The following is a 26,841-nucleotide window of genomic DNA, read 5'->3' as shown; positions in this document are numbered from 1 at the left end:
GTCTAAAGTTTGGTAAAGCAGCTCTCAATTTTTTTATGTCAAAACATAAAGCATTGTTCATATCCGTTTTCCTTGACCTCAGCTCTTCAGCGCGTCGTTTTTCCAAACATCTATCCAACTGGCAGAAGGTCAACGTGAATAATTTGCTTTACAGCACGAGATTTGGAATGGTAATTTCCTAACCAATTCCTGAAGGCAATGAACATATTGGAGAAAATTAGATTGTATTATTCGTGTTGTTAGCATAATGCTATATGAAATATTAGTAGCAGATGTATTTGTAGATGACGTGACGCGCAATCATGTCCAACTTCTGAGTACAGTAGGACTATATGTGCTTTATCACACGTGTAGAGGTTATTCAAAGGTTCTACATGCAAAAATGATATAATATGCATCTAGTCTTCAAAATCGAAGTACAGCGCTTTAACTTCTCGTGAATAACAAACATGTGTTTGGCAGATGGAACTGTTTAATACTTAATAGTGTTTAAAAAGCAGTTGATGCGTGTCACATATGCAGAGCAAGTGAATAATGCTCTATGACAAACAGCCTTGGGCTTTTTTTTCGTTGGTTGACTCTACCTCATTTCCACCGCATGCGAAACTTTCTTCAAATTCAGACTAAATCTGACTCACACTAACCTTCGTTAAAGTGATTTTTGGCATAGGATCCCTTGCTCCTTGTTCCCTTGTAGCATGCTATTAAAACAAATAGTAGCGTGAGGCATCCTCACTGTTAAATGGTTGTTTATCAGCAAGCATATTATTAGCATATCGGCTAGCGTTAGCATAATACTCATATTAATGCCTCATTCTGCCTGATCATATTTAAGACCCCTTAATCCTACCCTAAGTAAACTTAACAACCACCTTAACTATTAATTAGCAGCAAATTAGGAGTTTAACGTGGAAAAAGTCATAGTTAATGATATAGCGAGTGGGAAGTGTGCTGAACTGAATGTTTTTGGACAATCAATTGCTTGTTTAGATTTTTTAAATTCATACTTAATTCAAGCAAGGTAACTTTTTGACTCACACTTATTAAAAAAAGGTTTTCCTTAATCTGAAAAACACAATTTAGGACTTTTCTGTGAAATGGAAAGTTTATGTTCTGTTAAGGATCTTCATAAAACCATAGATCCCCATCAAACAAAAAAGAAAAGTACATTTATAATTATTTCATAATTACATCCGTGAAGCGTAATGCCAAGCACATACAGTAAATTAAAATATATTTCACTGATATAAATGTATTTCTATTTACACAATGGTAAGGATGCAATCTAGCACATTTAAAATGCAATAACCTTAAATAATAATCCGGAATGAACTGCTGAACTGTCCACTGATTTTTGCATTAATTTAACTGCATTTAATTGGCTTACGAAAAAAAAATACAGGTGTGAAAAAAGAAATCTCGTGGAGCTGATGGTCTGCAAGATGACATGTAAATTTCCTCTGAATGATAGACGAACGCATACGAACATATGGAAAAGAGAAGAACCTGGCACGGGAAAAGAGGGTATCGGATCAAAGGTTTAAGATTATCCAGAATGGTCATAAATGCTTACGAACCGTGACTCCTTCGTCAGGACGCCTGACAGAACAAGGTCTGAATCTGCTCGAGACGCTTCTGCAGATTTCTGCAGGAGTCATGTTTTGGCCAGTTCGATCTGGTTTTCAGCTACCGGAGAGAGTACGCTTGTGTACCCTCGCCTTCGAGATAGCATTTTATGACCGCGCTTTAAAAAAGGTCACCATCTGATACACTTCAAAACATAACAAATACGGAGAAGGTTTGCAGCTTCTTACCTAAACATCACTGTATTAATCATTGCCACGCAAATGACGTCATGCCCGTTACTATTCCACTCCCTGTTCAATGGATGTGACTTTACTCAGACATTCGGCTTCACAATGGAGAGCTTATAAGTGTTCTAGCCGAGGGCAAAGTCGAGTCAACACAAGGCCTAACAAGCTTGTTAATGCATACAGTGAATTTCTGCATCGTCCTGTTCTTATCTGCTGTGGTACAGCAAAATCACTAGCAATTCTTTTAAATTAACACACATGTGAACACACACCACAAAATTCATAATAATAATAATAAATAATGCACTTTTTCATGCTTTCATCATACATTTTTTTATATTAACCTTTTAGCTACATTCCCCAGATATTTCAGTGTCAATGTGAATGTAATAAAAATGTGCCAGGGTTGACGTATTGAACCTGTGTTTAAGCGCTTTCTCTTTGAAACTGCGACGAAACGTACAGTAGGGGACATAAAACAATGCATATTTTTAAGAGACCAGGTTGAACCATTAGCCTAACTACGCCTGCTAATTTGCTGCTCATTAATAATTAGTGAGTTGTTAGATACTGTAGCTTATGGTCGTGCAGAACATGCTGAAGCGTAATCGTCTTAGCCGTAACACTGATATAAAATTATACAGTATCAGTTGAATGTTTCATGACCGTTACAAGTAGCGTATAATAAGCAGGACACATAAACTCCATCCCCATCACCCTCTTGAGGTTAGTTTTGTGGCGCTATTGCAACATCTCAATAAGTCAACAGACGAAGGTCATAAAATGTACAAGAAAAGAACCCTTAGATTTGTGTACTGCTGTACTCCATCTTCCTTACCAAGGCCATTGTGTGGCCCAGATCAGGGGGTTTGTTTGTTTTCTGGCACGTATGTTGTTTTCATTGGCCTATTCTTTGGTTTGTTTGGCCAGGATAAGCTCGAAGCATCTCGTTAGAACAAACCCCAGTGCTACTTTAAGAGTTGTGAGAAACGCAAACATCATGTCTTGATTTAAGTTAAGGTTGTACCATGTGAATGCCCTCAGTCCCGCGCTGACCAGGAATATCGCAGAGGGAAATCTAAACTAAGCCCACACCTAAAGAACATGTCATTGGCTTTCATGTGGGTGCCAGAGATTTTTCCTGTTTAAGTTGCAAACCATACCTGGCTTAATGCTGAAATCAATCTGGCAACATGAAAACAGCACTAAAGGGCCATATAGTCAAAATTGAAATGGTTAATTTTTATTAAATTTTATTTTTACTAATACTCTTATGGCTTGCTGCCCCGAGCCAACATTTATTATTATTATTATTGTTATTTTGCATACAACGATACATATAACCAGATATGTAGGAAGTATGTCTATATATATATATATATATATATATATATATATATATATATATGGAAATAGACTTATACGTAATTACAAAACATGTTTTTAAGTTCTCGCTTTCAGGTTTTTACTTTTGGATATCGTTTCCAAATATAGTAGTATAAATTTTTGGTTTTTGAAAACAACAATGAGCACATCCTAAATGTAAATAAAATAAAAACAGTTTTTTGTAGCAAAGGAAAAAATCGAATGCCAAATGGTCAAACATCTGCATTTTTTTATTCCATTGAACTTAATCAGCGATTCCTAGTAAAAAAAAATAAAAATCGTAGCGTAAGAATGACCTGAATTCTTTCCTTCATAATGTCTTTCAGGTGATGCCTGTGTCTCCAGTCGCTTTTCATCATGCTATATTATAATAATATTATAATAATTCGAGTTTTACATCTGAGAATACTGAACTTTTATACTTCATATTTGGACTAAACAGGCGGTCTTTTCACTGCTCGCCAAAAAACGAAATAAATGTTTGCGCTGTTCCACGCAAAGAGGATTAGATGTTCTGCTCTACTTACGTGTTTGAAACAGTTCCGTGCTAGACAGGAATAGTGACGTTTATTGTTTATAGCATGCTAGGACTGTATAGATCTGTACAGACATATACGGCGCATAGAGTTTGGGCTTAAATGACCAACTTTGTGTAAGAATAAATGCACAGAGGATGAGGGCTCTGCTCTGCGTTTCATTCTAGCTGCCCTTTGAAGAACTTCGACGTCTGCACGCTGACTCCTGATGACTTCAACACATGCAGGAAGCATTTTTTTTACACGGTTCAGGTCACAAGTCACGTGTTAAACTCGGCTTTTCGTCTCAGCCTAGATAGCATGCTCTTCTCGACAGCCAAAAACTGTGATGAACAACCGCATTGATCAACGTATCTTGATGTTTAGGACGCATCCAATGCTACGGCAGTTCTACAATTGGCATTAATGGGAGTTATCGATTTAAAGGCATAGTTCAACCAAAAATGAAAATTGTGTTATCATTTACTAACTACCAAGTCATTCCAAACTTGTCAGTTTCTTTCTCCTGCTGAGCACAAATAAGATATTAGGGTGACACTAGAATTATTCACTATTAACTACAACTTCTCCCTCGATAATCCCTAATTTGCTGCTTATTAGTAGTTAGTAGGTAGTTAAGTTTAGGTATTGGGTAGGATTAGCAATGCAGTAATACGCAATTGATTATTGCTAATAATATATTTTTTGTAATACGCATGATAATAAGACACCCTAAAATAAAGTGTTACCAAAAATACTTGAAGTCAATGTCTACCGTCAACAGAAAAGAAGACATTCTGAAGAAAGATGAAGGTAGCCATTATTTTTGTACTATGAAAGTCAATGGCTACTAGCAATTCTTCAATATCTTTTATTTGCGTTCAACAGAAGAAACGCAACCGTACAGGTGGCCAAACGACGACAGAACTTTCTTTTTTTGGGCGAACTATTTCATCACGATCACGGAAACGATGCAGGCTCTGTAAATAATGTCATATTCATATATATATATATATATATATATATATATATATATATATATATATATATATATATATATATATATATGTGAATTGTTAGACTAATAAAAAGGGATTCAAATAGATAAAAGTGCTCTATTAAATAAATTAGGATCCAAATAACGCATCTAGTACGTCTAGAAATCTTGCACTTTGAGATCAGTGTGTTCGTGGCCAGACTGAAGGAAACAAAGAAACAGTCCTCTGAGTTCTTTATCAGCGGTTTTGGTTTTGTCTGTTCAACAGTCCGTGACCTCGCGACCCCTCGCTTGTGCACGACTAACAAGCCATAAACCCCAGAGCATTGCAATCGTCTGGAAGCAGTTGTACATCTGGAAAAACTTTACTCTGGACAAATGAACGCACAGACAAGATGGTGATTGTCCAGAAGTTCACCGCAGCGTGTGGCTCTCACAAACCCCAAACCCCCCACATATTCTACCGGCCTTTATTGTAAAAGCCCAAAATGCAACATTTTGAAAATCATTTAAAATACACAGTTCGTTATGCAACGCCGACGTGTGTCATCTCTGGATGTTCGAAAACTTCACTCGTGAAAACTGGTATCTGATTCCGTCTTCTCACGTTCAAAAAATATACAATAAAAACATCAAGATGAAACAACGATGACAAATCATAAGCATTTATACCTAGACTCTTAAAAGTAAAGGTGCTTAAAAGGTTCCTCACAGCAGTCCCAGATACTCTTTTATAATCTGGAGAACCACAAAGAAGCTTTTGTGAAACGGAAAGGCGATTCAGATGTTAAAAGAGCTTTATGGGACCATTTTTTGCAAGAAGAGACTGTGCATATGGAACTTTTATAGAAACCATAAAAGTGTATGTACGGAAAATACACGCTTTAGAAAATAATTAGTAACTTAATTCATTAGATTTAGTGATTTAAGTTGTTCTAAGTACTTTAGAATTATTTGGAGTATTATCAAGGTATGTAACACAACTATAAGAGATAAAAGATGTTGAAACCTTAAAAAAAAGGTCAAACTTTTCACCCCATCTGTAAATGTTCTCACCTTTTGTGAGACTGCGAGTCACTAAATCATCTTTAATGTGAAACGATGGATATCAAACTCATACGGTTATTGTTGGAAACCTCTCAGGACAAACAAGGGACTCATAAACAGCCATCTCAAAACATGAAAACAGATCATCTAAGTAACAGCAGAAGATTCAAGGGCATGCTAATCTTTGGGACAGTGCAATGAAACATCTGTTATGTGAAATAGCTTATTCAGGACAATAATGCATATAAATAATGTAGCCATTATATAATAAATCCATATTTTGTGTGACGTTAGGAGCAAAAGCTTGCTACTGAATAATGCAATATCCTTAAATGTAAGCTCCTATTAACGTAACTAAACGTATATATATTATAAACTATAAATGAATAGCAAAAATAAACAAACAAGCAAAAAAACTGCCTTAGTCAGAAAACATGAAACGTAGCCTATCTTCAACATATCCGAGACTTAACGTTTGTTTTGAATTTGATACATTTTTGGTGTTTTCTGTGGGATCAGGAAACGGTTATTGTAGTCGACTCGGATCTTGTCTGAGCTCAGTGGGACATCTAGTGGACATCTATGTTGTAAGTGTGACTCCATGTAGCACCAGGTCCTGGAGAAACGTTGTCTCATTTCACTATGTGCTGCACAGCTATATGTAGTTGAAATGACAATAAAAAGCCACTTGACTTGATGTGAACTAAACAAAATGACCAGAAAGTGTCCATACAGCCTAACAGGATATCCCTCAATCACTATATGTATTTTATTTATTGTCCCACACTTGTTTTCTGTGTTCAAAGCTGTACTGTAATACTTAACTTTTAGCTCCAGCTTCATACCTAGACATCACAACATGTACAGTTATGGTTCTTATGCATCATTTATGCTATGCTATATCAAACTTAACATTTAATGGACACAAACCGATGGATGCACCGTATTATCTGTCATTGATGAAAATACTGAAATGTCGTGCACAGGAGTAAAAGTGCTTCTGACCCTCCATAGACGGCAAGGAAGCAGTGAAGACATCAGTAAAATAGTGCATGCAACATCAGGGTTTTTGTAAATTTATTAAATAAATGTGCATGATTTGTGCAAAAATTGTTCTTGTAGCTCCGTGAAATTGATGTCACGTTTTCATGAAAAATTTGTTTTCTGAAAATGAACAAACGCCTTACAGGTTTGGATCGAAATTAGTAATTAATAACACAATTTACATTTTTGAATGAATTAAACCTTTAAGGGCACCATGCATGTATTCGCATACTTTTTTTTTTTAAATCAATATATTTTGGCATATTTTTTTTCTGCCTTTTTTAAAACATTGTGAAAATATATTAAAAGGTATTAAATATATGAAAATAACTACATATAACTTTTATAACATATTTTTTCAACTATATTATACACATATAACCATATTTTTTATAACTTTTTATTATTTCGATATAATAAAAAAACTATTTTGCACTATATATTTCAATTCAAGAATATGTACATCCTTGTAACATTTGACAAAAAACAGAACATGCATGAGCAAAACGTAGCTATACAATAAGCTTATATAATAATATCAATAATAATAAAATATCTAAATAATTGTATAAAATAAGCGTAAATCATTATTAATCCCATCCCTATTTAGCCAAACTGTAGGCAACTGTAAGATTTAAAATGTATTTTCTTGCGAATTAAATATTTTGAAATATATTTTGGTATATGAGGAACTAGTTTTTTTATATATATTTCATACTTTTACAACACATACACAGCATATATTAAAAAAAAATGTAACAATATAATATCTTAAAAATCAGTATCTCAATATAAACAGTATTTCATATTATTAATTATAATTATGTTATTATTTCTGTTTTGTTCCTGTGCAGTCAGAGGATCGCTGTGTTGCTGTATTATACACCTCACCTCGTCTTGAGGATGCTCCACCTCTTCCCACAAAACGCTCAGCAACGGACACGGTTTTTTTACCTCTTCCATTTCGGCCGATGCAGTTTCGGTCGAAACTGCCAAACTACAGCAGCGCCAGAATACAGGAAGTGGAAATTAACCAGGCCTCGATGCAGACGTGAGCTCCTGCCTTCAACGGAGAACATGCGTTTATGCAGAGAGGAGTCCTACGCCAGTTTAATTTCTGATTTATATGTATGCCAGGATCATCATCGGGGCTGTTCGGTGACAGTATCGGATGACATAAGACTCAAAACGTTCTCCAGATTGCAGAACACAATTGACACATGCTGCCTGTGCAATTTTCAGCCATATTTGTGCTTTTTTGCTGGCTAAGCATCTCAGCGGAAAGGATTAAATCCGCCTTTGTTTGTAAAGGAGTCACATGATGCCCAAGTTCAAACAACTTTTAAAAGTGCGTGTGACATCCGCCACTGAGCTCCCCGAGGTCTGGACCTTTGGGTTTTTCCAGTAACAGAAGTTGTAAAATAATTACCTTATATTAATTCTGCTTCGATGCCGTAAGGTTAAAAAAAGCCAAAAGTGTTACTCAATAAACTATGAAATTATTCATTAATACCAAGCATATATATATATATATATATATATATATATATATATATATATAGTTCAACCTTTAGAAAGTTTTATTAATTTATAACACCTATACACGTGAGGAATGAAAGTTTGGATACCACAGAAGTTTTGCAGAGCTAGGCTTTTTTTTTTTACACATTTAGAAATTATTATTTTACTGAATTGACATTTGCATGTTTAGTATACTCTCCAATTATTTATAACTGCAACTTAAAATATTTATATTTTATCCGCACAGCATTTTATCTTTATATATTTTTTATATTCATATAATATTTAGACTTTTCTCTTGTAGTATTTCGACTTTATTCTCACAGCATTTTGACTTTATTCTTGAAATTGTGTTTTAATATATATATATATATATATATATATATATATATATATATATATATATATATATATATATGTATATTATACTTCTTTGTAAGTAATTATTTAAAGTAACAAAACCATTGTTAATTTGTGGTTACCATGGCTACAAGACCCATGATTTTCTTTCTTCTTCGAGTTAAAACCATGGCTAATTTTCGTAAGGGAACATGCAAAACTTAGCAAACATAAGGCGCGGTGGTCGCGGATACAGGAATAGCCCCTAACATTTTTTTTTTTCTTTTTTGGGAAGTTTCCGAGACAATCCTGAAGGAAGGGGAAGTCACGAGATGTTTCAGACTTCCCTGTGATGCAACTCCAGACATTTTCGCCACTGAGCAGAATGTGCTACTCCTGCGCTTCGTCCAGCATGGTGCAGTAAACAAGAAGGTCTGGCTCAAACACACCGAGACAGCTCGCACAGAATGCTGGTGTGTTTTGTGAAGTGTGCATGTTTTGCACTTTGGTTGTGAGCGTTGCGAGTGAAGAGAGAGGACTTCTGTAAGCTTACCGTTAAGGAACTTCCTCCAATCAACATTGTCTGAAGGAAGACAAAATGTTCTGGCTCTCCTGTCCGTTGAGCTTGATTTCCACACAAGCGTTTGGCATAAGAGAGAGAGAGAGAGAGTGCAACGGTGTGGGGTTACAATGGTTGGCTGTATTGCACATACATCCAGGGCGATATATCCTGGTCTGCTTCCTGCCGAGTAAAGCTCTAGAGTTTTCAGTTTTTGATTAGCTGCTTCAAGGACGGTTAATTAGGGTTTGGAGCTAAACTCTGCTGGAATGGCTCTCCAGGAGCAGAATATAAAACAGTTATTTGCATATAGTTATTAACAGGGATGCACTAGTGCACAACCGGAAAAAAAAGAAAAATTCAGATTGCATATTTGCGTACCGTTGTGGTTAAAAGCTGCACAATTAGTGGACTAACTGTAATGGCAGGATATTCGTTAAAGAGTTAGTTCATGTCATTAATTGCTCACCCTCACGTCGTTCCGAACCCGTAAGAACACAAGTTAAGATATTTTTCATGAAATCGGAGAGCTACCTGACCCTTTAAAGAGAGCTGAAATGTTCCTAGATCCAGAAACGTAGTGAATGCACCTGTAAAACAATCCATGTGACATCAGTGGAACGACTTCAGTTTTGCGACGCCAGGAAAAAAAAAAAATTGCGTAAAGAAAACAGTAATGCACGCTTTAACGCATTTGATGTTATCAGCTTCATTTACGTTTTACGAAAGCACTGGCAACGTGTGGTTGTTTACACTCAGGAGAAACTGTGCGTATGCGTTGTGACGCTCTCTGAAACGACGTGCAGTGGCGGTGGTTATGCTTCTTGCGTCCGTTTTGGAGAACCAGATGACAAAAATCAGACACCGCACAATCTGTGCATCAACCACAGAAAGACTTCAAATTAACATGTCATTGGAGTAGAATATGAGTGATTTTTCTTCCTTGTACTGTACAGAAATAACCGATATTGAATCTGAATAGAAATGAACCGGCAATTCAAAATACATTTAAAGTGTTGATTTTATTGCACTTCATCTCTTTGTGGCTGTTTAAGTCGTTTTTGCTAATGTATTTTGTCAGAAATGTCCACTGAACTTTACAGATTTATTCTAACGTGTATATATATACAGTACAGCTGTAATGTATACATTTTAGGCAAAATGTACTAATTATATTTGTTCTGATTTGTGTGCGTTTCTGTTTATCCACTGATGAATCAGACAAAAATGTCAACGAGAAAAGTATGTTTAGTTTAGGAGTTTTGCATAAAATCAGCTGAATATGATAAAAAAATAAATAAAAACTGAAAAAAAAAATGTTTTTTTCATTCTGATCATTAATGTTTATTGTCCATTAGTGTAGTATGCATTGATATACAATATATAATTGTCCACAATCCTGTTTTGTTTTGGGTTTTCTTGGCAAATAAAATACACTACAATAAAATTATACAATTATAGATCAGTGGAACCATTGAGATACAAACAGTTTTTTTATTTTTTAAATTATATTTTTTCCCCACAAAAAGCCAGTTTAAGATGAAATGATTTAAGACGAAATTACAATTGGACTGCTGAAAATCATCACATAAACATGAAAATATTAGTGTCCATAATATAATTAATTAGGCATAGTTTTTGTATCCTTATTTCTTCTGCTGTGCTTCCAATACAGTATTACAATATATTTTTTTAAAGACAACAAACATAAGTTATTTGGAAAATGTATTAATTTGCATAAAATGCGAATATAAATGCAAATAATGCCTTATTGAAATCCATCTTATATCCAATGTATGGAAAGAAATTAGTGTGCTTTCTTAGTGGGCACAAGGTTCAAAAGTCTGGAGAGGAAGTTAAAATGCATAAGGGTTTTAGTAAATAGTGTCATCACACCAAAGCCAGTTTTCCTGTAGTGTTTCAGTCTAGCAGACCACAGTTTTTACCAGCCACCAGTCACAAAGACGAACAGAAGGATGCTCTGTATCGCTCTCCTCATTGCCGTACTGCCCTGTATGGCCAAAGGTAAGTCGATTCGCCTCTATAATAACGTTTTTTGTCTAGATGTGTACAGTTAGACCTCCTGTTCCCGATTGCGCAGTACATCTTCAGCAAGAAATCAAATCATGGTTGAGGAATCACCCAGACACACTCAATCATTAAAAGACATTAGCTTGCAGGGAATACATTTTTAATGTCCAGTTGTGAAAAGCAAAAAAGAAATCAAGGATTTTTATATATTTATATATATATTTTTATATATTGAGATGCATTATTTATTCATTTATTTTAAAATTAACGTCAAATAAATATCTCTTTCTATATATGCAACTGAAAAAAATTATATATATATATATATATATATATATATATATATATATATATATATATATATATATATATATATATATATATATATATAGTAGTTCCATATATAATTTTATTGTTTCAAAGCACTTCAGTTTTTCTTATTTGTTTTATTTCATGATTTTATCAAAGAGATCATTTTCTTTTAAATGGAGTTATTTAATTCAAAGATTGCAAAATGTCAATTTAAAACAAAAATTGTAATTTCGATCCTCTCGTAGCAATAAATATAACTTTGCCACTGTCTTGATGGTTCACTAAAACACATTCAACTGACTAAAAGTAATGTCAGATTTATCTAACTTTAACACGACATTGTGACATTACTAAAGCGGACAATCAAAACAAAGTGCAACCCAACATTTTTATGCTGTCTTGTTCTTTTGTTAGCAGTATGTTCCTTTCAGTCCTAGCCTTCAAATGTGCATTCAGCAACTTTTATAAACCAGTGCATTGACTACTTGTTGCACCACATCGTGTTGGAAGAGCACGAACCCAACCGTGTGCATGGGAAATCAAATGTTTTCAAGACAGGTGTGTTATGTTTGTGGCTTTGTAACAGTCCTGTCTAGCTTTGGTGTGTCCTGCGTCCGACACAAAGCAGAAGTGAAAGTGGGAATGGGAAACAGACCCCTGGGATGTGGCTGTGCAATGGGCCACCGGTGCAATGTGTTTCCTGAGGGACCCAATCAAAGGGGCTGTTTCAGACGTTTCCCCCCTTCATATAAAGCCATTTCATGGCTTTCTCTCGTTTCCCCTTTTTCTAGAGTTAAAAATAATGTTTGGGCCCCTTCTTCAAAAAATGAAATGACGAGACCCTGCGCTGTTGCAAAAACAGCGATCCAAACTCTCGCAATATCCGCTATTTCACACTTCATGCTGGAAACAGCCTTCAATTTTGCACAAACCACATCCATACATGTTCACACTATGTTGTTGATGCATAATATCCGTGAACGTCAACGCGATAAAATAAAATGTGATTAATTAATATAATAAAATGCGTATGCATGTAAGAGAAAGCATACGTCCGAGTTCCTGGCATCTTTCAAAAGAGACAGGTCACCAAAATATCGTTGTGTACATTCTTTCTTTTGTGGAGCAGAAAACGAGTGATTAATCAACATTAGCCTCCATTCTAATGGAAAAAGAGCAAATGGAAATGTGGTCGGACAGGTTTGGAACAACGTGAGGGTGAGGAAATAATGACCAGATTTTCCTCATCAGGTGAACTATGCCTTTAATCATTATTTTTGTCATGCTTTCCAGAAAAAGAAAGCTACCTTCATGAAGTTGAGAAGCAATATTGTGTGACAAACATAGTCTCTCTCGGTTAGTTAGAGGAAAACTTGGTTCAAATTTACTCACTCTCAGGCCATATAAGATGTATGTTTCTTCAGATTTGGGGAAATTTACCATTACATCCCTTCTTCGCCACTGGATCATCTGTAGTGAATGGGTGCCGTCAGAATAAGAGTCTAAACAGATGATAAAAACATCAAAATAATCCACATAAAAAAATAAAACTACATAAGCTTCAAATCATTGCTTCCAGCCAAAATATGAGTCCATAATCCATAATAGACCAGTTTTTCTATTGAAGATTTGATATGTACAGATCAAGCACTGGATTTTGACGGACATTTTCAAGCACTTTATGGATTTTAGACAGGAGCAGACCTCGGAGGTGTTAAAACGTCTTAATAATGGTTTTGTTTTTTACAAACACACAGTTTTTAACTGATGGACTGGAGTTGTGTGCATTATTGTGAACTCATTCCGACGGCACCCATTCAGGTTTTGAAAAAAAAAACCTCACTGACCATTTCGTTTGAACTATGAGGTCATTAAAACAATTCTTTTCAGAATAGTTTAAATGCCACAGTACCCAAAAACAGCATTTAATGCCAACTAGCATATCATTTGGTAAACTTCATTCACATGCAGCAGGGCTCCTCAAATCCAGTCCTGGAGGGCCGCTGCTCGAACCATCAATTCTTGTATCTCTGAAGACCCTGATTATGCTCCTCGGGTTTCTCTGATTGGGCCGAGAGTTAAATTCAGCCGCCAGGGTTGGTTTTGAGGAACCCTGACATACATTAAAACATGTTTGAGGGAAAATTTTGAAGCCTGCTATATGTGTGCTCCCTTTAGCAAACGAAGAACTTGTCAGCCCATATGATATGACAATGAGTCATTTGGAAAAGAACTCGGCCCCTGACACCAGCAAGAATCTGCCCGAGGCGTCGCCGTCTTCGCCATGCTGCGGACTGGACGAGCTAAAGCAATCGCTCGCCCAGCTAATCCAGGAAGAGCAGGAGAGCAGGGGCTCGTACGGCGAAATGGTGAAGATCCTAAATCAGCTGGTGCAAGAAAACAAGGAGGTGGCCAGCGTTCAGGCTGAGATGCTGAAGGTCCTGCGGGCCACGAGCGACCAGGGCGAGCAGCAGCTGCACCATCTCCAGAGCATGGCTCGCCTCCAGAGCCTCCTCGTGGAGAACCACCAGGCGCTGCTGCTGCAAGTGTCCCGCATTGCTACCACCCTGCAGGATTCGGCTAAGAGACAGAGCAAATAAATGCATGGGAAAAAATGACCAAATGAAGCATTGGGATGCATATTATACTTGTACTAACAAAAAGGCACTCGATAATAGTAAAAAGAAGAAGAAAGAATCACAATAACCTAGCTAAAGCTGAAATCGTAATCAATAAATGAAATAAAGTTGATGTTTTGTGTTACTCAATTGAAAGTCTTGCTGAATGATTTTTTTAATTGATTTGTGTCATGGTTCATCTAACCTGTTGCATGAAGAAATGTCAATAAACAAGCTACTGACGACATCAAGAATCGTTGAATTATTGAATCAGTCAGTCGGTTTCATTCTGCATCTATGAACATCACATTCCACTTTTCACTTTTCTTGAGTTTCTCTGCTCTTCTGTGTGTCTGAGCAGATCTTCCCACACCAGTGATAAAGCTGAACTCCTCTCCGCTGAATCAATCTGAGGTGGTCTGGTCAGCTAACAGACCCTTCGTTCTGAGCTGCGAGGGACAAGCGGATATCGTATGGAAGACAAGGCTCAGAAAACACCAGGAACGTGTCTCACAAAATACCCTCAGCATCCAAAAGCCCACTACAGACTACACGGGAACGTACCGCTGCAGCTACAAGACTCAAAAAGACCTGTATTCAGAAATCTACATATACGTTAAAGGTATGTGCACTATTTAACATTTAGAAAAATGATCAGTGCTAAAATGCGTTGTGTCGTCTGTGAAAATATTGCTTTTAGTTTTTTGTAAAGTTTGATACTGCATACTATACCCGCAGCGTTCACGAAAACTAAGAAAAATATCTATCTGCATGCAGTTTAACATAGCGACTTCAGAAGTGTCATTCGGGGTTAGTTCACCCAATAATGAAAATTAGCCTGTGTTTTACTCACCCTCAAAGCGTCCTAGGCGTATATGACTTTCTTCTTCTAGACAAATACAATTGGAGCGATATTAAAAGTTGTCCTGGCCCCTCCAAGCCTTTAAATGGGGGTTTTCGTCAACAGTCCAGAAGGCGTGAAATAAAGTGCACGCATTCACTGGAACGACATCCACCTACAACAGTCAGCAAAAGTAAGAGAAAAGTGTTTGTGAATATGTTTCTTGCTAAAACTCATGGATTTGCTACAGGAGGCCTTTATTCAGCCCCCCGGAGCCACGTGAGGGATGTTTTATTATAAATGCACACACTTTATTTCACTGTCTTCTGGACTTTGAGGGGATCTGGGACAATTTTAATGTTACTCTGAATGGATTTGTCTGAAGGAAGAAAGTCGTGTACAACTAGAATGCCTTTAACTAACCCTTTAACTGTCTGGACGTACAAACATCAAAGACATAACCGAAGTGTTTTACTGCAATAGATTCTGTCAAAGCCTTTACTACCCCTCAAAGCAAAATAATCATTGAAAAAGAAGGCTTAGACTGCTTGCTGGACTGCTTGGTGACAAACCCAGAAAGCACTGAGCACTCGCTCCAGATGGCGAATGGATCTGCTGTCCCATCTGAGATGAATTACTCTGCGGATCCCAAACATGGCATACTCATTCGAAATCTTCAGCCCAGCTACAGCGGTGATTATGTTTGTACCGTCAAAATGAACGGAGTCCAAAAGAAGTCTGACGTCTTCCAGATAAATGTCATGAGAAGTGAGTCGTGTTAGTCTTGTGCACAGTTTCGTACGATGTCATTAATTAGAAACGCACCGAGAATCTTATCCTGTTGTATCAATTCAGCACTGCCCATCTATTTACCGCAGAAGCACAGCAGCCGCCAGCGGTGTCACTTCCGGCCAATCGGTATGTGCGAATTGTCGGTGAAACGCTGCACATCCCTTGTCACGTCAAAAACCCAGATCATTCATATAAAGTCACCTGGAGCTCATCAAAAAAGGTGAAGTGATGCATTTGATAGAATCAAACACGAAACAAACTATGAGGTTTTTGGTGATAAACTGAATTAATTACGCAATGTAGTGGGCATCATGGTATTTTTGGTCTTAAAACTTCTTGAAAATGTGGCCTTGGGCTGTGTTTTCATTGCACAGTGCCTTGGTCTACATCTGAGGCTTGACTTGTGGTCACAGATATAACCGCAGTCTGTTGGGAAATTCTAGTCTCCATTGTCTATTCTACAATGATTCTATATGTAAATCAGATCAAACTACTTATCATCTTGCCTACATTAAACCATTTCAAGTTTCACCTCTTTGTTTACAGCAAAATGTCAAGTTATTTAAAGTCATTCATACTCAAAGTTATTTTTGTTTATATATCTATATCTATATATCTATATATTTTTGGCTTACTGGTAAAAAGAAGTTCAAACTAACTATACACTTAGCGAACGTCTCGAATGCTGATGTTAATATGTAAAGCTGCATGCCTTTCACGCAACAACAAAACAAAAATAACATCAACGGGAAAACAACAGTTAGTTCACATGCGGCGCTCATGTTCATCATTTCAAATGTAGCCTCGCAGTTTGTTACACGCTCATAATGGAAATTCTTACATCTTAAGGCATAACACATTTGCATAATTTCCGCCTGTGTTCTGAGTTGGCCAGCTGGAAACAACTTGGCCCCGCCCACAAACAATTGCTCTTGAATGATGGTTAAGTACCCAGTTTATTTGGACCAGCTGCTCCAGCGAATCACAAGATGTAAGTGTGATAAATATGCTGATATTTCCACCGAGTGTTTAAAATACAGTCACAGCTTTGCCATTTCGGGTCAATATTTTCCGTCTTAAAGGAATAGTTCACCCAAAAATGAAATTCCTGTCATTGTTTCCTCACCCTCGAGTAGTTCCAACTTTGTATGAATTTATTTGTTCTGCCGAACACAAAGGAGGATATTTGGAAAAAAGTTAGGTTAACCCGGCTGCTTTGGGTCACCATTGACTTCCATAGTAATTTTTTTCCTACTATGAAAGTCAATGGTGACCGAAATCAGCCTGTTACCGACTTTCTTCAAAATATCTTCCTTGTGTTTGGCAGAACAAATAAATTCATCCCTTTTTTTGTTGTTATTTAAAATCATTGTCCCATTTAAAATCGTTTCGATATTCAGATAAAACTGCATTCTTGTGTTTTGAACATGAAAACAATAAATGGCACAGGGTACGGTTCTTAAATCGATCTCAGTGTCGTCGGTCAACATTTGTTTTTTATGCTATTAGGTGAAATCTACTTTAAATATATAATGAACAGCAGTGCAATTTGCTAAAGCATATTTAGCGGCGTCCTATACATCCTATACATATGCTGCTCGGATGCAGTCGGTTTTAACCGCAAAAGATGATGTCAATTGATGTCATTTGACCATTTACGGTACTCAAATTTGACTGTTTCTATACTATAAATTCTACACTTTGTATAGTACTATTTGTAAGTACTATAGTATTAGTATTAGTGGTGTGTTTACACTGAAAATTTGAAGCAGAAGAAGTACACTTCACTGATGCATTTATTATTTATTGCACACACGGACTGAGAAAAACCACACAGTTTCATTTCCTGTACCTGGCTGTGGTTCAGAGTTGCAGTTTGTTTACTTTTATTGGCTGGAAAGGAAAATAAATATGCAATTGATAGAGGGTCAAGGGTGTGGTTCTTTAAAAATAAAAATAATACAGATGAAATAGAATTAGAATAAATAGTACTAGAGTTAGAGGGTCAAATATAGATGGAAGAGATGTTTTTTTTTAGGTTAAATATTCAGCTGCTCAGATGGAGTTAGCAGGTCATTCAACCAGGTTGAAATAGTTCATAAGAAAAAAACAGCGAAAGTGATTTTGTGGGATAAACATTGCATCGTTCATTTGCAGAAAGCAAGCTTAGGCACATAGGTCTGAAGTACTGAATTTAGGTCAGTGGCACTTTTGTAGGCAAACATTAATTCCTTGAGTTTTATTTGCACACACATACACACACACTCACACTTGAACATTATATTTGACCCCTTGGGGACCAGATCCAGACCATATAACAAATTATACATTACCAAAAGAAAATCACTAAAAAATCACTAAAAAATCACTGGTTGATGAAATACAATTGACACAGGAGTGTTTTCCCTGAAAGTGGTGTGGGTTACGCCAACCATTTGTTTAGCATTTTCCTATAAAAGCATTCAGTATAGTCCAGCATGTTTTCAATACAAAGCCAAGCTATTCAGTTCCTCCGATTCCGTTTCGGTTCCTGATTGTCTGCAGATATGATGCCAGATTGTTCTGAATGCATGCTAGGACGTCTTCGATTAAATAACTTATGATGACTTGTTCTAATCAGGTTCTGAATTACGAAACCCAGAAGGACCAAGGTTGTGAAGTTTGCAGCATTAGTAGTTTGACCATTCATCAAGTAGACTTATCCAACGCAGGGAATTTAACCTGCACCGGCCAAAATGAAGCAGGAAAAAACAGTGTCACTGCAGTTCTCAAAGTTGTAGGTAGGTTTTGTTATGTCGTATTGGCCTAGTGATTTCATTCGAACTTTATGTGTTAAATTGTGTTTAAGTGGTGTTCTTGTCGTTTTCTTTCAGATAAACCTTATGTAAAGCTTAAACCCATCCTGCCCTCTGAATACGAGGTGAATGGAACAGATATTGAGGTCATGCAAGGGGATACAGTTAGCCTTGCTGTGCAGACGGAAGCATATCCAGAAGTTAAACGGACAAGTTGGAAAACTCCCAAATCGAATCACACCCACGAGGAGACATTTAACAGGATTAATAATAGGTGAGCTCCAGAGGCATTGAAAGCAACGGGATTCAGATTTTCGAGCCAAGTGGAACTTCAATGCAGCTTCTGCTTCCAAAAGTTAAAAAAAATAGCATTCGTATTCATATTTTCTATATTTAATATGTTCACAAACGCGTGATTAAATCGTTCAGCGCATGGTAAATTCAAATCTGCGTTCGCTGGCTGGCGTTGAGACAGAGACAGACGCGTTTTTACAGCACCGCGCATTATAACCAAACACACACACAATGCTTATGAATGCAGTGACCAATCAGAGGCGTTCAGATGAGTCCTCGCTTACATGCTGGTATTTTCTGCGTTGGCTTGCTGACTTATTACCTCGTTCTGGTGAATTCTCTCTTTAGAAACAACAAACTGCTTATGTATGAATCTGTAAGACATTAATTTCCTAGTGTGAACAGCTTCGGTGATTTTAATTTAGCGTGCTTGAACTAGACTAGACTGAAAATGTGAATGCTTTTTGCTTTCTTTCTACACAATGAAAGTTATGATTCATATTAAATAGGCTAAAGTCAGTCACATTAAAAATATGCTATGGCACGACGCCCTTATCTGTTAATTAATTAAGCAGACAGGTTTTTATTCATAGTTAGATTACATTAATAGATTACTTTGGCCATCACCCACTATATATCAACATCGTTTGCCAGGTGAGACATTTAATGATATAGTAGTTAATGCGTTTGGGAATGAAAAACTGTTAAACTGTTAAATAACAATAATCACGTGTTCATATTTAACAGCGAAAACTACATGTCTACAATCGTGCTGAAAAAAGTTGGAGCGCAAGATTATGGTGCCTACATCTTTACTGCCTGCAGTGCCAGAGTCAATGCCTCAGTTATTTTTACAGTCCACGTCTACCGTAAGTACAGTTGCTTAATAGAGATCTCCAAAAGTTAACAAAATCGAGCTTTGATCATGTTTTCTTTCCAACATACAGACAAGCCCAGTGCTTTTATAAAGTGGGAAAATGGAGTGGTAACTTGCGTTGCAACCGGTTACCCAGCACCCAGCATTCAGTGGTTCCAGTGTAAAGATGCCAGAGCTATGTATGTGTCATTTTTTGGAAATCGGATTACATAGACAGCGTGAGGTAATATGTGACCCTGGAGCACAAAACCAATCTTGAAGGGTCACTCCACGCCAAAAGGATGTCATTGATCACTTACCCCCATGTTGTTCCAACCAGAACACAAATTAAGATATTTTAGATAAAAACTAGGAGGCTTTTGATTGTCTCATTGAATGCCAAGTAATGAGCACTGTCAAGGTCCAGTATGAAAGACATCGTCAGAATAGTCCATCTGCCATCATTGGTTCAATCATAATATTATGAAGCTATGAGAATACTTTTTGCACACACACACAATTTTTTTTTTCTTTATTCAACAGTTTGTCTCCCCTACATCACCGTGGAAAGTATCCACAAAGTATCCGCTTCTATGCCAATAATTCTTTATTAAAAACCGGATTCCAAAAAAGTTGGGACACTATACAAATCGTGAATAAAAACTGAATGCAATGATGTGTAGGTGCCAACTTCTAATATTTTATTCAGAATAGAACATAAATCACGAAACAAAAGTTTAAACTGAGAAAATGTACCATTTTAAGGGAAAAATATATTGATTCAGAATTTCATGGTGTCAACAAATCCCAAAAAAGTTGGGACAAGTAGCAATAAGAGGCTGGAAAAAGTAAATTTAAGCATAACGAGGAGCTGGAAGACCAATTAACACTAATTAGGTCAATTGGCAACATGATTGGGTATAAAAAGAGCTTCTCAGAGTGGCAGTGTCTCTCAGAAGCCAAGATGGGTAGAGGATCACCAATTCCCACAATGTTGCGCAGAAAGATAGTGGAGCAATATCTGAAAGGTGTTACCCAGCGAAAAATTGCAAAGACTTTGCATCTATCATCATCAACTGTGCATAACATCATCCAAAGATTCAGAGAATCTGGAACAATTTCTGTGAGAAAGGGTCAAGGCCGTAAAACCATACTGGATGCCCGTGATCTCCGGGCCCTTAAACGACACTGCACCACAAACAGGAATGCTACTGTAAAGGAAATCACAGAATGGGCTCAGGAATACTTCCAGAAACCATTGTCAGTGAACACAATCCACCGTGCCATCCGCCGTTGCCAGCTGAAACTCTACAGTGCAAAGAAGAAGCCATTTCTAAGCAAGATCCACAAGCTCAGGCGTTTACACTGGGCCAGGGATCATTTAAAATGGAGTGTGGCGAAATGGAAGACTGTTCTGTGGTCAGACGAGTCACGATTCGAAGTTCTTTTTGGAAATCTGGGACACCATGTCATCCGGACCAAAGAGGACAAGGACAACCCAAGTTGTTATCAACGCTCGGTTCAGAAGCCTGCATCTCTGATGGTATGGGGTTGCATGAGTGCGTGTGGCATGGGCAGCTTGCATGTCTGGAAAGGCACCATCAATGCAGAAAAATATATTCAGGTTCTAGAACAACATATGCTCCCATCCAGACGTCATCTTTTTCAGGGAAGACCCTGCATTTTTCAACAAGATAATGCCAGACCACATTCTGCATCAATCACAGCATCATGGCTGCATAGGAGAAGGATCCGGGTACTGAAATGGCCAGTCTGCAGTCCAGATCTTTCACCTATAGAGAACATTTGGCGCATCATAAAGAGGAAGGTGCAACAAAGAAGGCCCAAGACGATTGAACAGTTAGAGGCCTGTATTAGACAAGAATGGGAGAGCATTCCTATTTCTAAACTTGAGAAACTGGTCTCCTCTGTCCCCAGACGTCTGTTGAGTGTTGTAAAAAGAAGGGGAGATGCCACACAGTGGTGAAAATGTCCTTGTCCCAACTTTTTTGGGATTTGTTGACACCATGAAATTCTGAATCAACATATTTTTCCCTTAAAATGGTACATTTTCTCAGTTTAAACTTTTGTTCCGTGAGTTATGTTCTATTCTGAATAAAATATTAGAAGTTGGCACCTACACATCATTGCATTCAGTTTTTATTCACGATTTGTATAGTGTCCCAACTTTTTTGGAATCCGGTTTGTATATTAAGTAAAGATATTTTGTACATTTCCTGCTGTAAATATATCAAAACTTAATTGTTGATCGGTCATATGCATTGCTGAGTAGTTCATTTGAACAACTTATTATCATAAGATTTTCAAACAGCTGTATCTTACCCGAATATTCTCCTGTCCTAGCAAACCATAAATCGATGGAAAGCTTATTCAGCTTTCAGATTATGGATAAATCTCAATTTTGAAAAATTGACAACTAAGACTAAGGTTTTGTGGCCCAGGGTCACATATGATAAGTTTAACAAGATAATTCAGAGATTGCTCTAATTTTTGCAGGTGTAGTTATAACCAAACGTCAGCTGTGGAATTAACGGCCGCCCGGTCCATTTTGGGGGACGTCACCGAGTATGAACCAGTGCTGGTGAAGAGCGTCTTACCCGTGACCAACCCGAACGCTACTTTAACCTTTGAGTGTGTGGCTACAAACGCTGCCGGAGAAGATCGTGATATATTTACCTTTAAGATTTCATGTAAGGAAAATGCTGCTGAGCTTGCTTTTGTGCATTTGAAATGGAGCTGATGTATATTTAATGTGCATAGATGTCCCTGGTAGTACATCCTTATGGTCAGCTTCGGTGTGGATCACTGCTGTTCTCATCGGAGCCTTGTGCCTGGCCATATTAGGGATGCTGATCCTCTTATACAAGCACAGAAAGGTATGTTCTTCAGGTTTACTCACGAATGACGCAATAGCTTTTTAACACCACCTACTTTTTTTGAAGGTACACAAGTATGAAATCCAGTGGAAAATCATTGAGGCCAATGATGGGAACAACTACACGTTCATTGACCCCTCTCAGCTTCCATACGACAAAAAGCTGGAGTTTCCTCGAAATAAGCTGAAGCTTGGTACCGTGGCCTCGATTATGCTTGCCGTTTTACATTATAATAGTGTTTTTGTTATTAATGATAAGAACCGCAGCAACAAACAATTCATCGATTTTACTTCAGGACAAGTTTTAGGAGCGGGAGCATTTGGGAAGGTGGTGCAGGCGACCGCTTATGGGCTTATCAAAGACGAAAGTGTCACACGAGTGGCAGTAAAAATGCTCAAGCGTAAGTTAAAGACATTGAATATATGGTCACGCTTTATATTAGGTGGCCTTAACTACTATGTACTTGCATCAGAAAATAAGTACAATCTACTTCTACTTTTCTGAACCAAACAGCTAGCGCTCGCTTCGAAGAGAAAGAAGCACTCATGTCTGAACTAAAGATCTTGAATTGTATTGGACCACATGAAAACATAGTCAATCTGCTGGGGGCATGTACTCAGGGAGGTAAGTCGTGTTTCCTAAATATTACAAAACATTACGATTATCAAATTTTGAAGACGAATAGGTAATCAAATAGCATACACTCTGACTTTGTAGGACCGATGCTGATGATCACAGAGTACTGTTGTCACGGTGACCTCCTCAACTTCCTGCGCCAACGAGCAGAAACATTTGTGAACAATGTCTTTGGAGTTCAGAGTTTCTCGGAGGATTCAAACCTCTACAAGAATGTGGTGGTTCAGAAGAACCATTCCACGGGGTATGTTGATGTCAGGGTCATACCTTCGCTGATATTTCTGAGGCTAAACGTGCTGTGACTATTCTCCAAATTTGATTCAAAAGCGCTATGTAAATAAAGGTGAATGATTGATTGTCAGTCATTTACTCCTTCTTCTTGTAGGGTGACTTACTCTGGCTCAGAGAGCTTCGAGGATGCACAATCAGCACAGATGTCAAAAGACAGCTGTCAAGGTCAAGCAATGCCCTTCTTAATATCTCCTGTAAAGAAGCTGCTCCAGAATTATAATCTTGCCCTGTTTCGACAGAATGTTGTAATGAAGGAGGGAAGAATGCATGGTCATTGGATAACATTGATTTACTGCAATTCTCCTATCAAGTGGCAAAGGGAATGGACTTCCTGGCTTCCAAAAATGTAATATTTCTTGGTCATATACAGCTCTATTTTCATAGCATTCAGACACTATTTATGGAGAGTTGGGTTCATATTGTCAATCGGTTTTATTTTATACTATATTTAGTTCATATAGATGCCTAAGTTGTACATGCTCATTTTACAGGGGGATGTTACGAGGAATGTTTTTTGGTGGCCTGTAATTTTCTAATGCTGTTTACGATCAGTGCATTCACAGAGATTTGGCTGCACGGAATATTCTCGTGGCTGACTGCCGTGTTGTCAAGATCTGTGATTTTGGCCTTGCACGAGACATCATGAACGACTCGAACTACGTAGTAAAGGGGAATGTAAGTCGTTTTTCCTTCTGTTCTCTTTATATTAGCAATTTACAGTAAAATGTAAGTGTGCATTGTACTCCCTCACGAATTACTTAAAATAGTGAATAAATTCAAACAAATCTTTTCATAGAGATGTGCCACCAGTAGCGGACAAACACACACACACACACACACACACCACATTTTGGGGAATTTTGGAGGTTTTTATGTAAAAAGGTTTCGACAACTGGAAAACGAGCAGCTCCATTTCAATATTACATCTTACAACTCACATTTTTGCAGTTTGTATCTCACAATTCTGCAAAATTGGGAGGATATGCTAAGTTATTAATTGCGTGTATGCGGTGTGTATATATATGATTATTATAATTTTTTTACATTGTCTTGCACTGGTTCTGCAGGCACGGCTGCCGGTAAAGTGGATGTCCCCTGAAAGCATATTTGAATGTCTTTACACGGTACAGAGCGATGTCTGGTCATACGGTGTGCTTTTGTGGGAGATCTTTTCTTTGGGTAAGCGAAACTGACTTGCTCGAGCTATTTAAGAAAAAGGACATGAACTGAAGGAAACGGGAAAAATACTATAAGATGTGTTTTCCGTTTTTAGGTATGAGTCCTTATCCCAACGTTGTGATTGATGCACAGTTCTACAAGATGATTAAAGACGGTTATCACATGCCGCAACCGGATTTTGCCCCTCAAGAAATGTGAGTTTAAAAGCATTTGTGAAAGTAATAATAAAACGTAAGCAAATCTGCATAGAGTAAGTGGATTGAACTCCTGTAGGTACGCGATAATGAAAACGTGCTGGAGCCTGGAAGCAACTCTGCGTCCGACTTTTGCCAACATCAGAGAACTTATTGCGAAGTTACTGCCACAGCAATCCAGCCAGGTGAGGAACACGGCTAGAACTGATAATATAATCAGTTTTCTTCTATTTATCATCAGAATGTAGTCTGGACTACAATGAGTGTCAATGTTATCTTGTTCCCTTATGCTTCTAACACATTTATGCAATTCGACATCATGAAAATTGGAATGATAATTGTAATAATCCAGGTTGCTCATTTTGGATAATGCCTTATTTTTAGATCACTTTTTATCAAACTTGTTTTAAACTTACCCTTAAACGTACCGCACTGATATATATGCCATTATTTTACATTACCATCATAAAATGCGTTAAACATTACATTCGTGAGTTGTTAGTAAGTGGATAGTAGAGCTGATTTAAAAACTAGCAAGTAATTCAGTCATCAAAATGTAGAATAAAAATATGGCGAATTGCCAACCCGGTCTAATAAAAATATGTGCCTCTGTGCACTTTTTGTGCGTCACATTTTTAATGCGCCGTACTGCATGTTTCGCTGCAGTTTCAAAGAGAAACGCAAACTGAGTGGTGCTAAAGGTTCAATACGTGAACCCTTGCACACGGGTTCATTACGTTGATTTAGGTATGTATTGCAGCGGACATTAATGCTCTATCATGAAATATGTCCTGCACCAAATCCAACCCTAAACCTACCCAATAGTGTTTACAGACGTAAAACAGATATAAAAAGGCATTAGCTGATACCGTCTAAGAAAACGTGTGATAATAACATTCAAAAGCATCAGTTTTCAAATCTCCCAGCATATTAATATTGTTTTGGAGTCATAACATAATAGTAATAATAGTGTTCTTTTATTTTGGAAACTGCAGAGATATGCACTTGTTGGCACGCATCTCGCTAAAAAGTGCGCCAAAGTACATTTATACCATGAGACCAGGTAGCTAATTGCTGTTTTCCCTCAAATTCAGAAATTCAGGTTACACCTACACAATTTTACTGTAATTTTACTGTACGATAGCGCTGTATGGCCATATGGCAGTGTGTTGTCATCACATGTGAACAGCTACAACACACGACGGTCATATTTATGCAGGAAGTAAAAGCTTCTTCTGTCCGACAGAACAACGAAGACACGTATCCAGAGTTTCAGAGGCGCCCGATGGAAAAGCAGCGCAACACGGAGCCGGTCTGCAGAGACGAGACCCAGCCTTTAATGAGGAACAGTTTGACCTAACATATGACCCTGAAACAAACTCATAAAAGGCGTTTCAATTAGTCAAGTCTGTATTTAGATATTAGAGCTAACAAAAGATGAGCAGGATTTCTATATAGCCTACTGCTGTGAATTTTGCCTTGACAGTGACGACTTTGTAAAATCACGCTACAACATTTTGTAATTCTTTTGTAGCAGATCTTATAGATCATCTTTTACTCTACCGACTTGTTAAAACTACGGCAGCTAACACTTTATCACTTATCTGTTGGCAAATAAGTATATTCCTTTGTGACGTTTATTTTTTGTCTGCTTTGTAGATGCAGCAGCCGTTTCTTTCTTTTTTTTTTACGCATGTTACTCATTGTAATTTATATCTGGAACCAGCGATGCATACTTTAATTTGACTGCAGTCTGCAAATACATAGCATATACTTTAAATGCATTTTGAAACACATCTGAAAAAACTAATAAAAAACGTGCACCACAATTTCGCTATTTTTTATTTATATATTGTACATTAAGTTCACTTTAGTAAAAAAAA

The 26,841-nt window shown here is 37.3% G+C and overlaps 2 protein-coding genes across 2 annotated transcripts in view; one reads left to right on the top strand and one right to left on the bottom strand.

Moving 5' to 3' along the window:
• Positions 1 to 7,917, bottom strand: part of pdlim4 (PDZ and LIM domain 4) — a 43,797-nt gene extending 35,880 nt beyond the window's left edge. Inside the window, exon 1 of the mRNA XM_043221881.1 lies at positions 7,695 to 7,917. Within this exon, the coding sequence (XP_043077816.1) occupies positions 7,695 to 7,766 (72 nt within the window). The 5' untranslated portion in view covers positions 7,767 to 7,917. The remainder of the gene's footprint in view (positions 1 to 7,694) is intronic.
• Positions 7,918 to 11,104: 3,187 nt separating this feature from the next.
• csf1rb (colony stimulating factor 1 receptor, b) lies at positions 11,105 to 26,787 on the top strand. Its single transcript, XM_043221695.1, has 21 exons — positions 11,105 to 11,247; positions 14,545 to 14,805; positions 15,508 to 15,792; positions 15,903 to 16,036; positions 18,437 to 18,596; positions 18,690 to 18,885; positions 19,653 to 19,774; positions 19,853 to 19,961; positions 22,279 to 22,472; positions 22,543 to 22,658; positions 22,725 to 22,851; positions 22,954 to 23,058; positions 23,172 to 23,282; positions 23,376 to 23,538; positions 23,680 to 23,750; positions 23,825 to 23,931; positions 24,138 to 24,260; positions 24,653 to 24,764; positions 24,859 to 24,958; positions 25,038 to 25,143; positions 26,205 to 26,787. The coding sequence occupies exons 1-21, from the start codon at positions 11,199 to 11,201 to the stop codon at positions 26,316 to 26,318; spliced, it is 2,865 nt and encodes a 954-aa protein (XP_043077630.1). The 5' UTR covers positions 11,105 to 11,198; the 3' UTR covers positions 26,319 to 26,787.
• The last annotated feature ends 54 nt before the right edge of the window (positions 26,788 to 26,841 follow it).

This window comes from Puntigrus tetrazona, chromosome 21, assembly GCF_018831695.1.
Source record: "Puntigrus tetrazona isolate hp1 chromosome 21, ASM1883169v1, whole genome shotgun sequence".
Classification (NCBI taxonomy): domain Eukaryota; kingdom Metazoa; phylum Chordata; class Actinopteri; order Cypriniformes; family Cyprinidae; genus Puntigrus; species Puntigrus tetrazona.
The sequence above is the reverse complement of the archived record's forward strand: the minus strand, read 5'-3'. Positions and strand labels throughout refer to the sequence as shown.

Coding starts and splice junctions, on each gene's coding strand:
- csf1rb (XM_043221695.1), top strand. CDS start 11,199: ATGCTCTGTATCGCTCTCCTCATTGCCGTACTGCCCTGTATGGCCAAA. Junction 22,473..22,542: donor ATTTACCTTTAAGATTTCAT/GTAAGGAAAATG, acceptor TAATGTGCATAG/ATGTCCCTGGTAGTACATCC. Junction 24,765..24,858: donor GTGGGAGATCTTTTCTTTGG/GTAAGCGAAACT, acceptor TTCCGTTTTTAG/GTATGAGTCCTTATCCCAAC.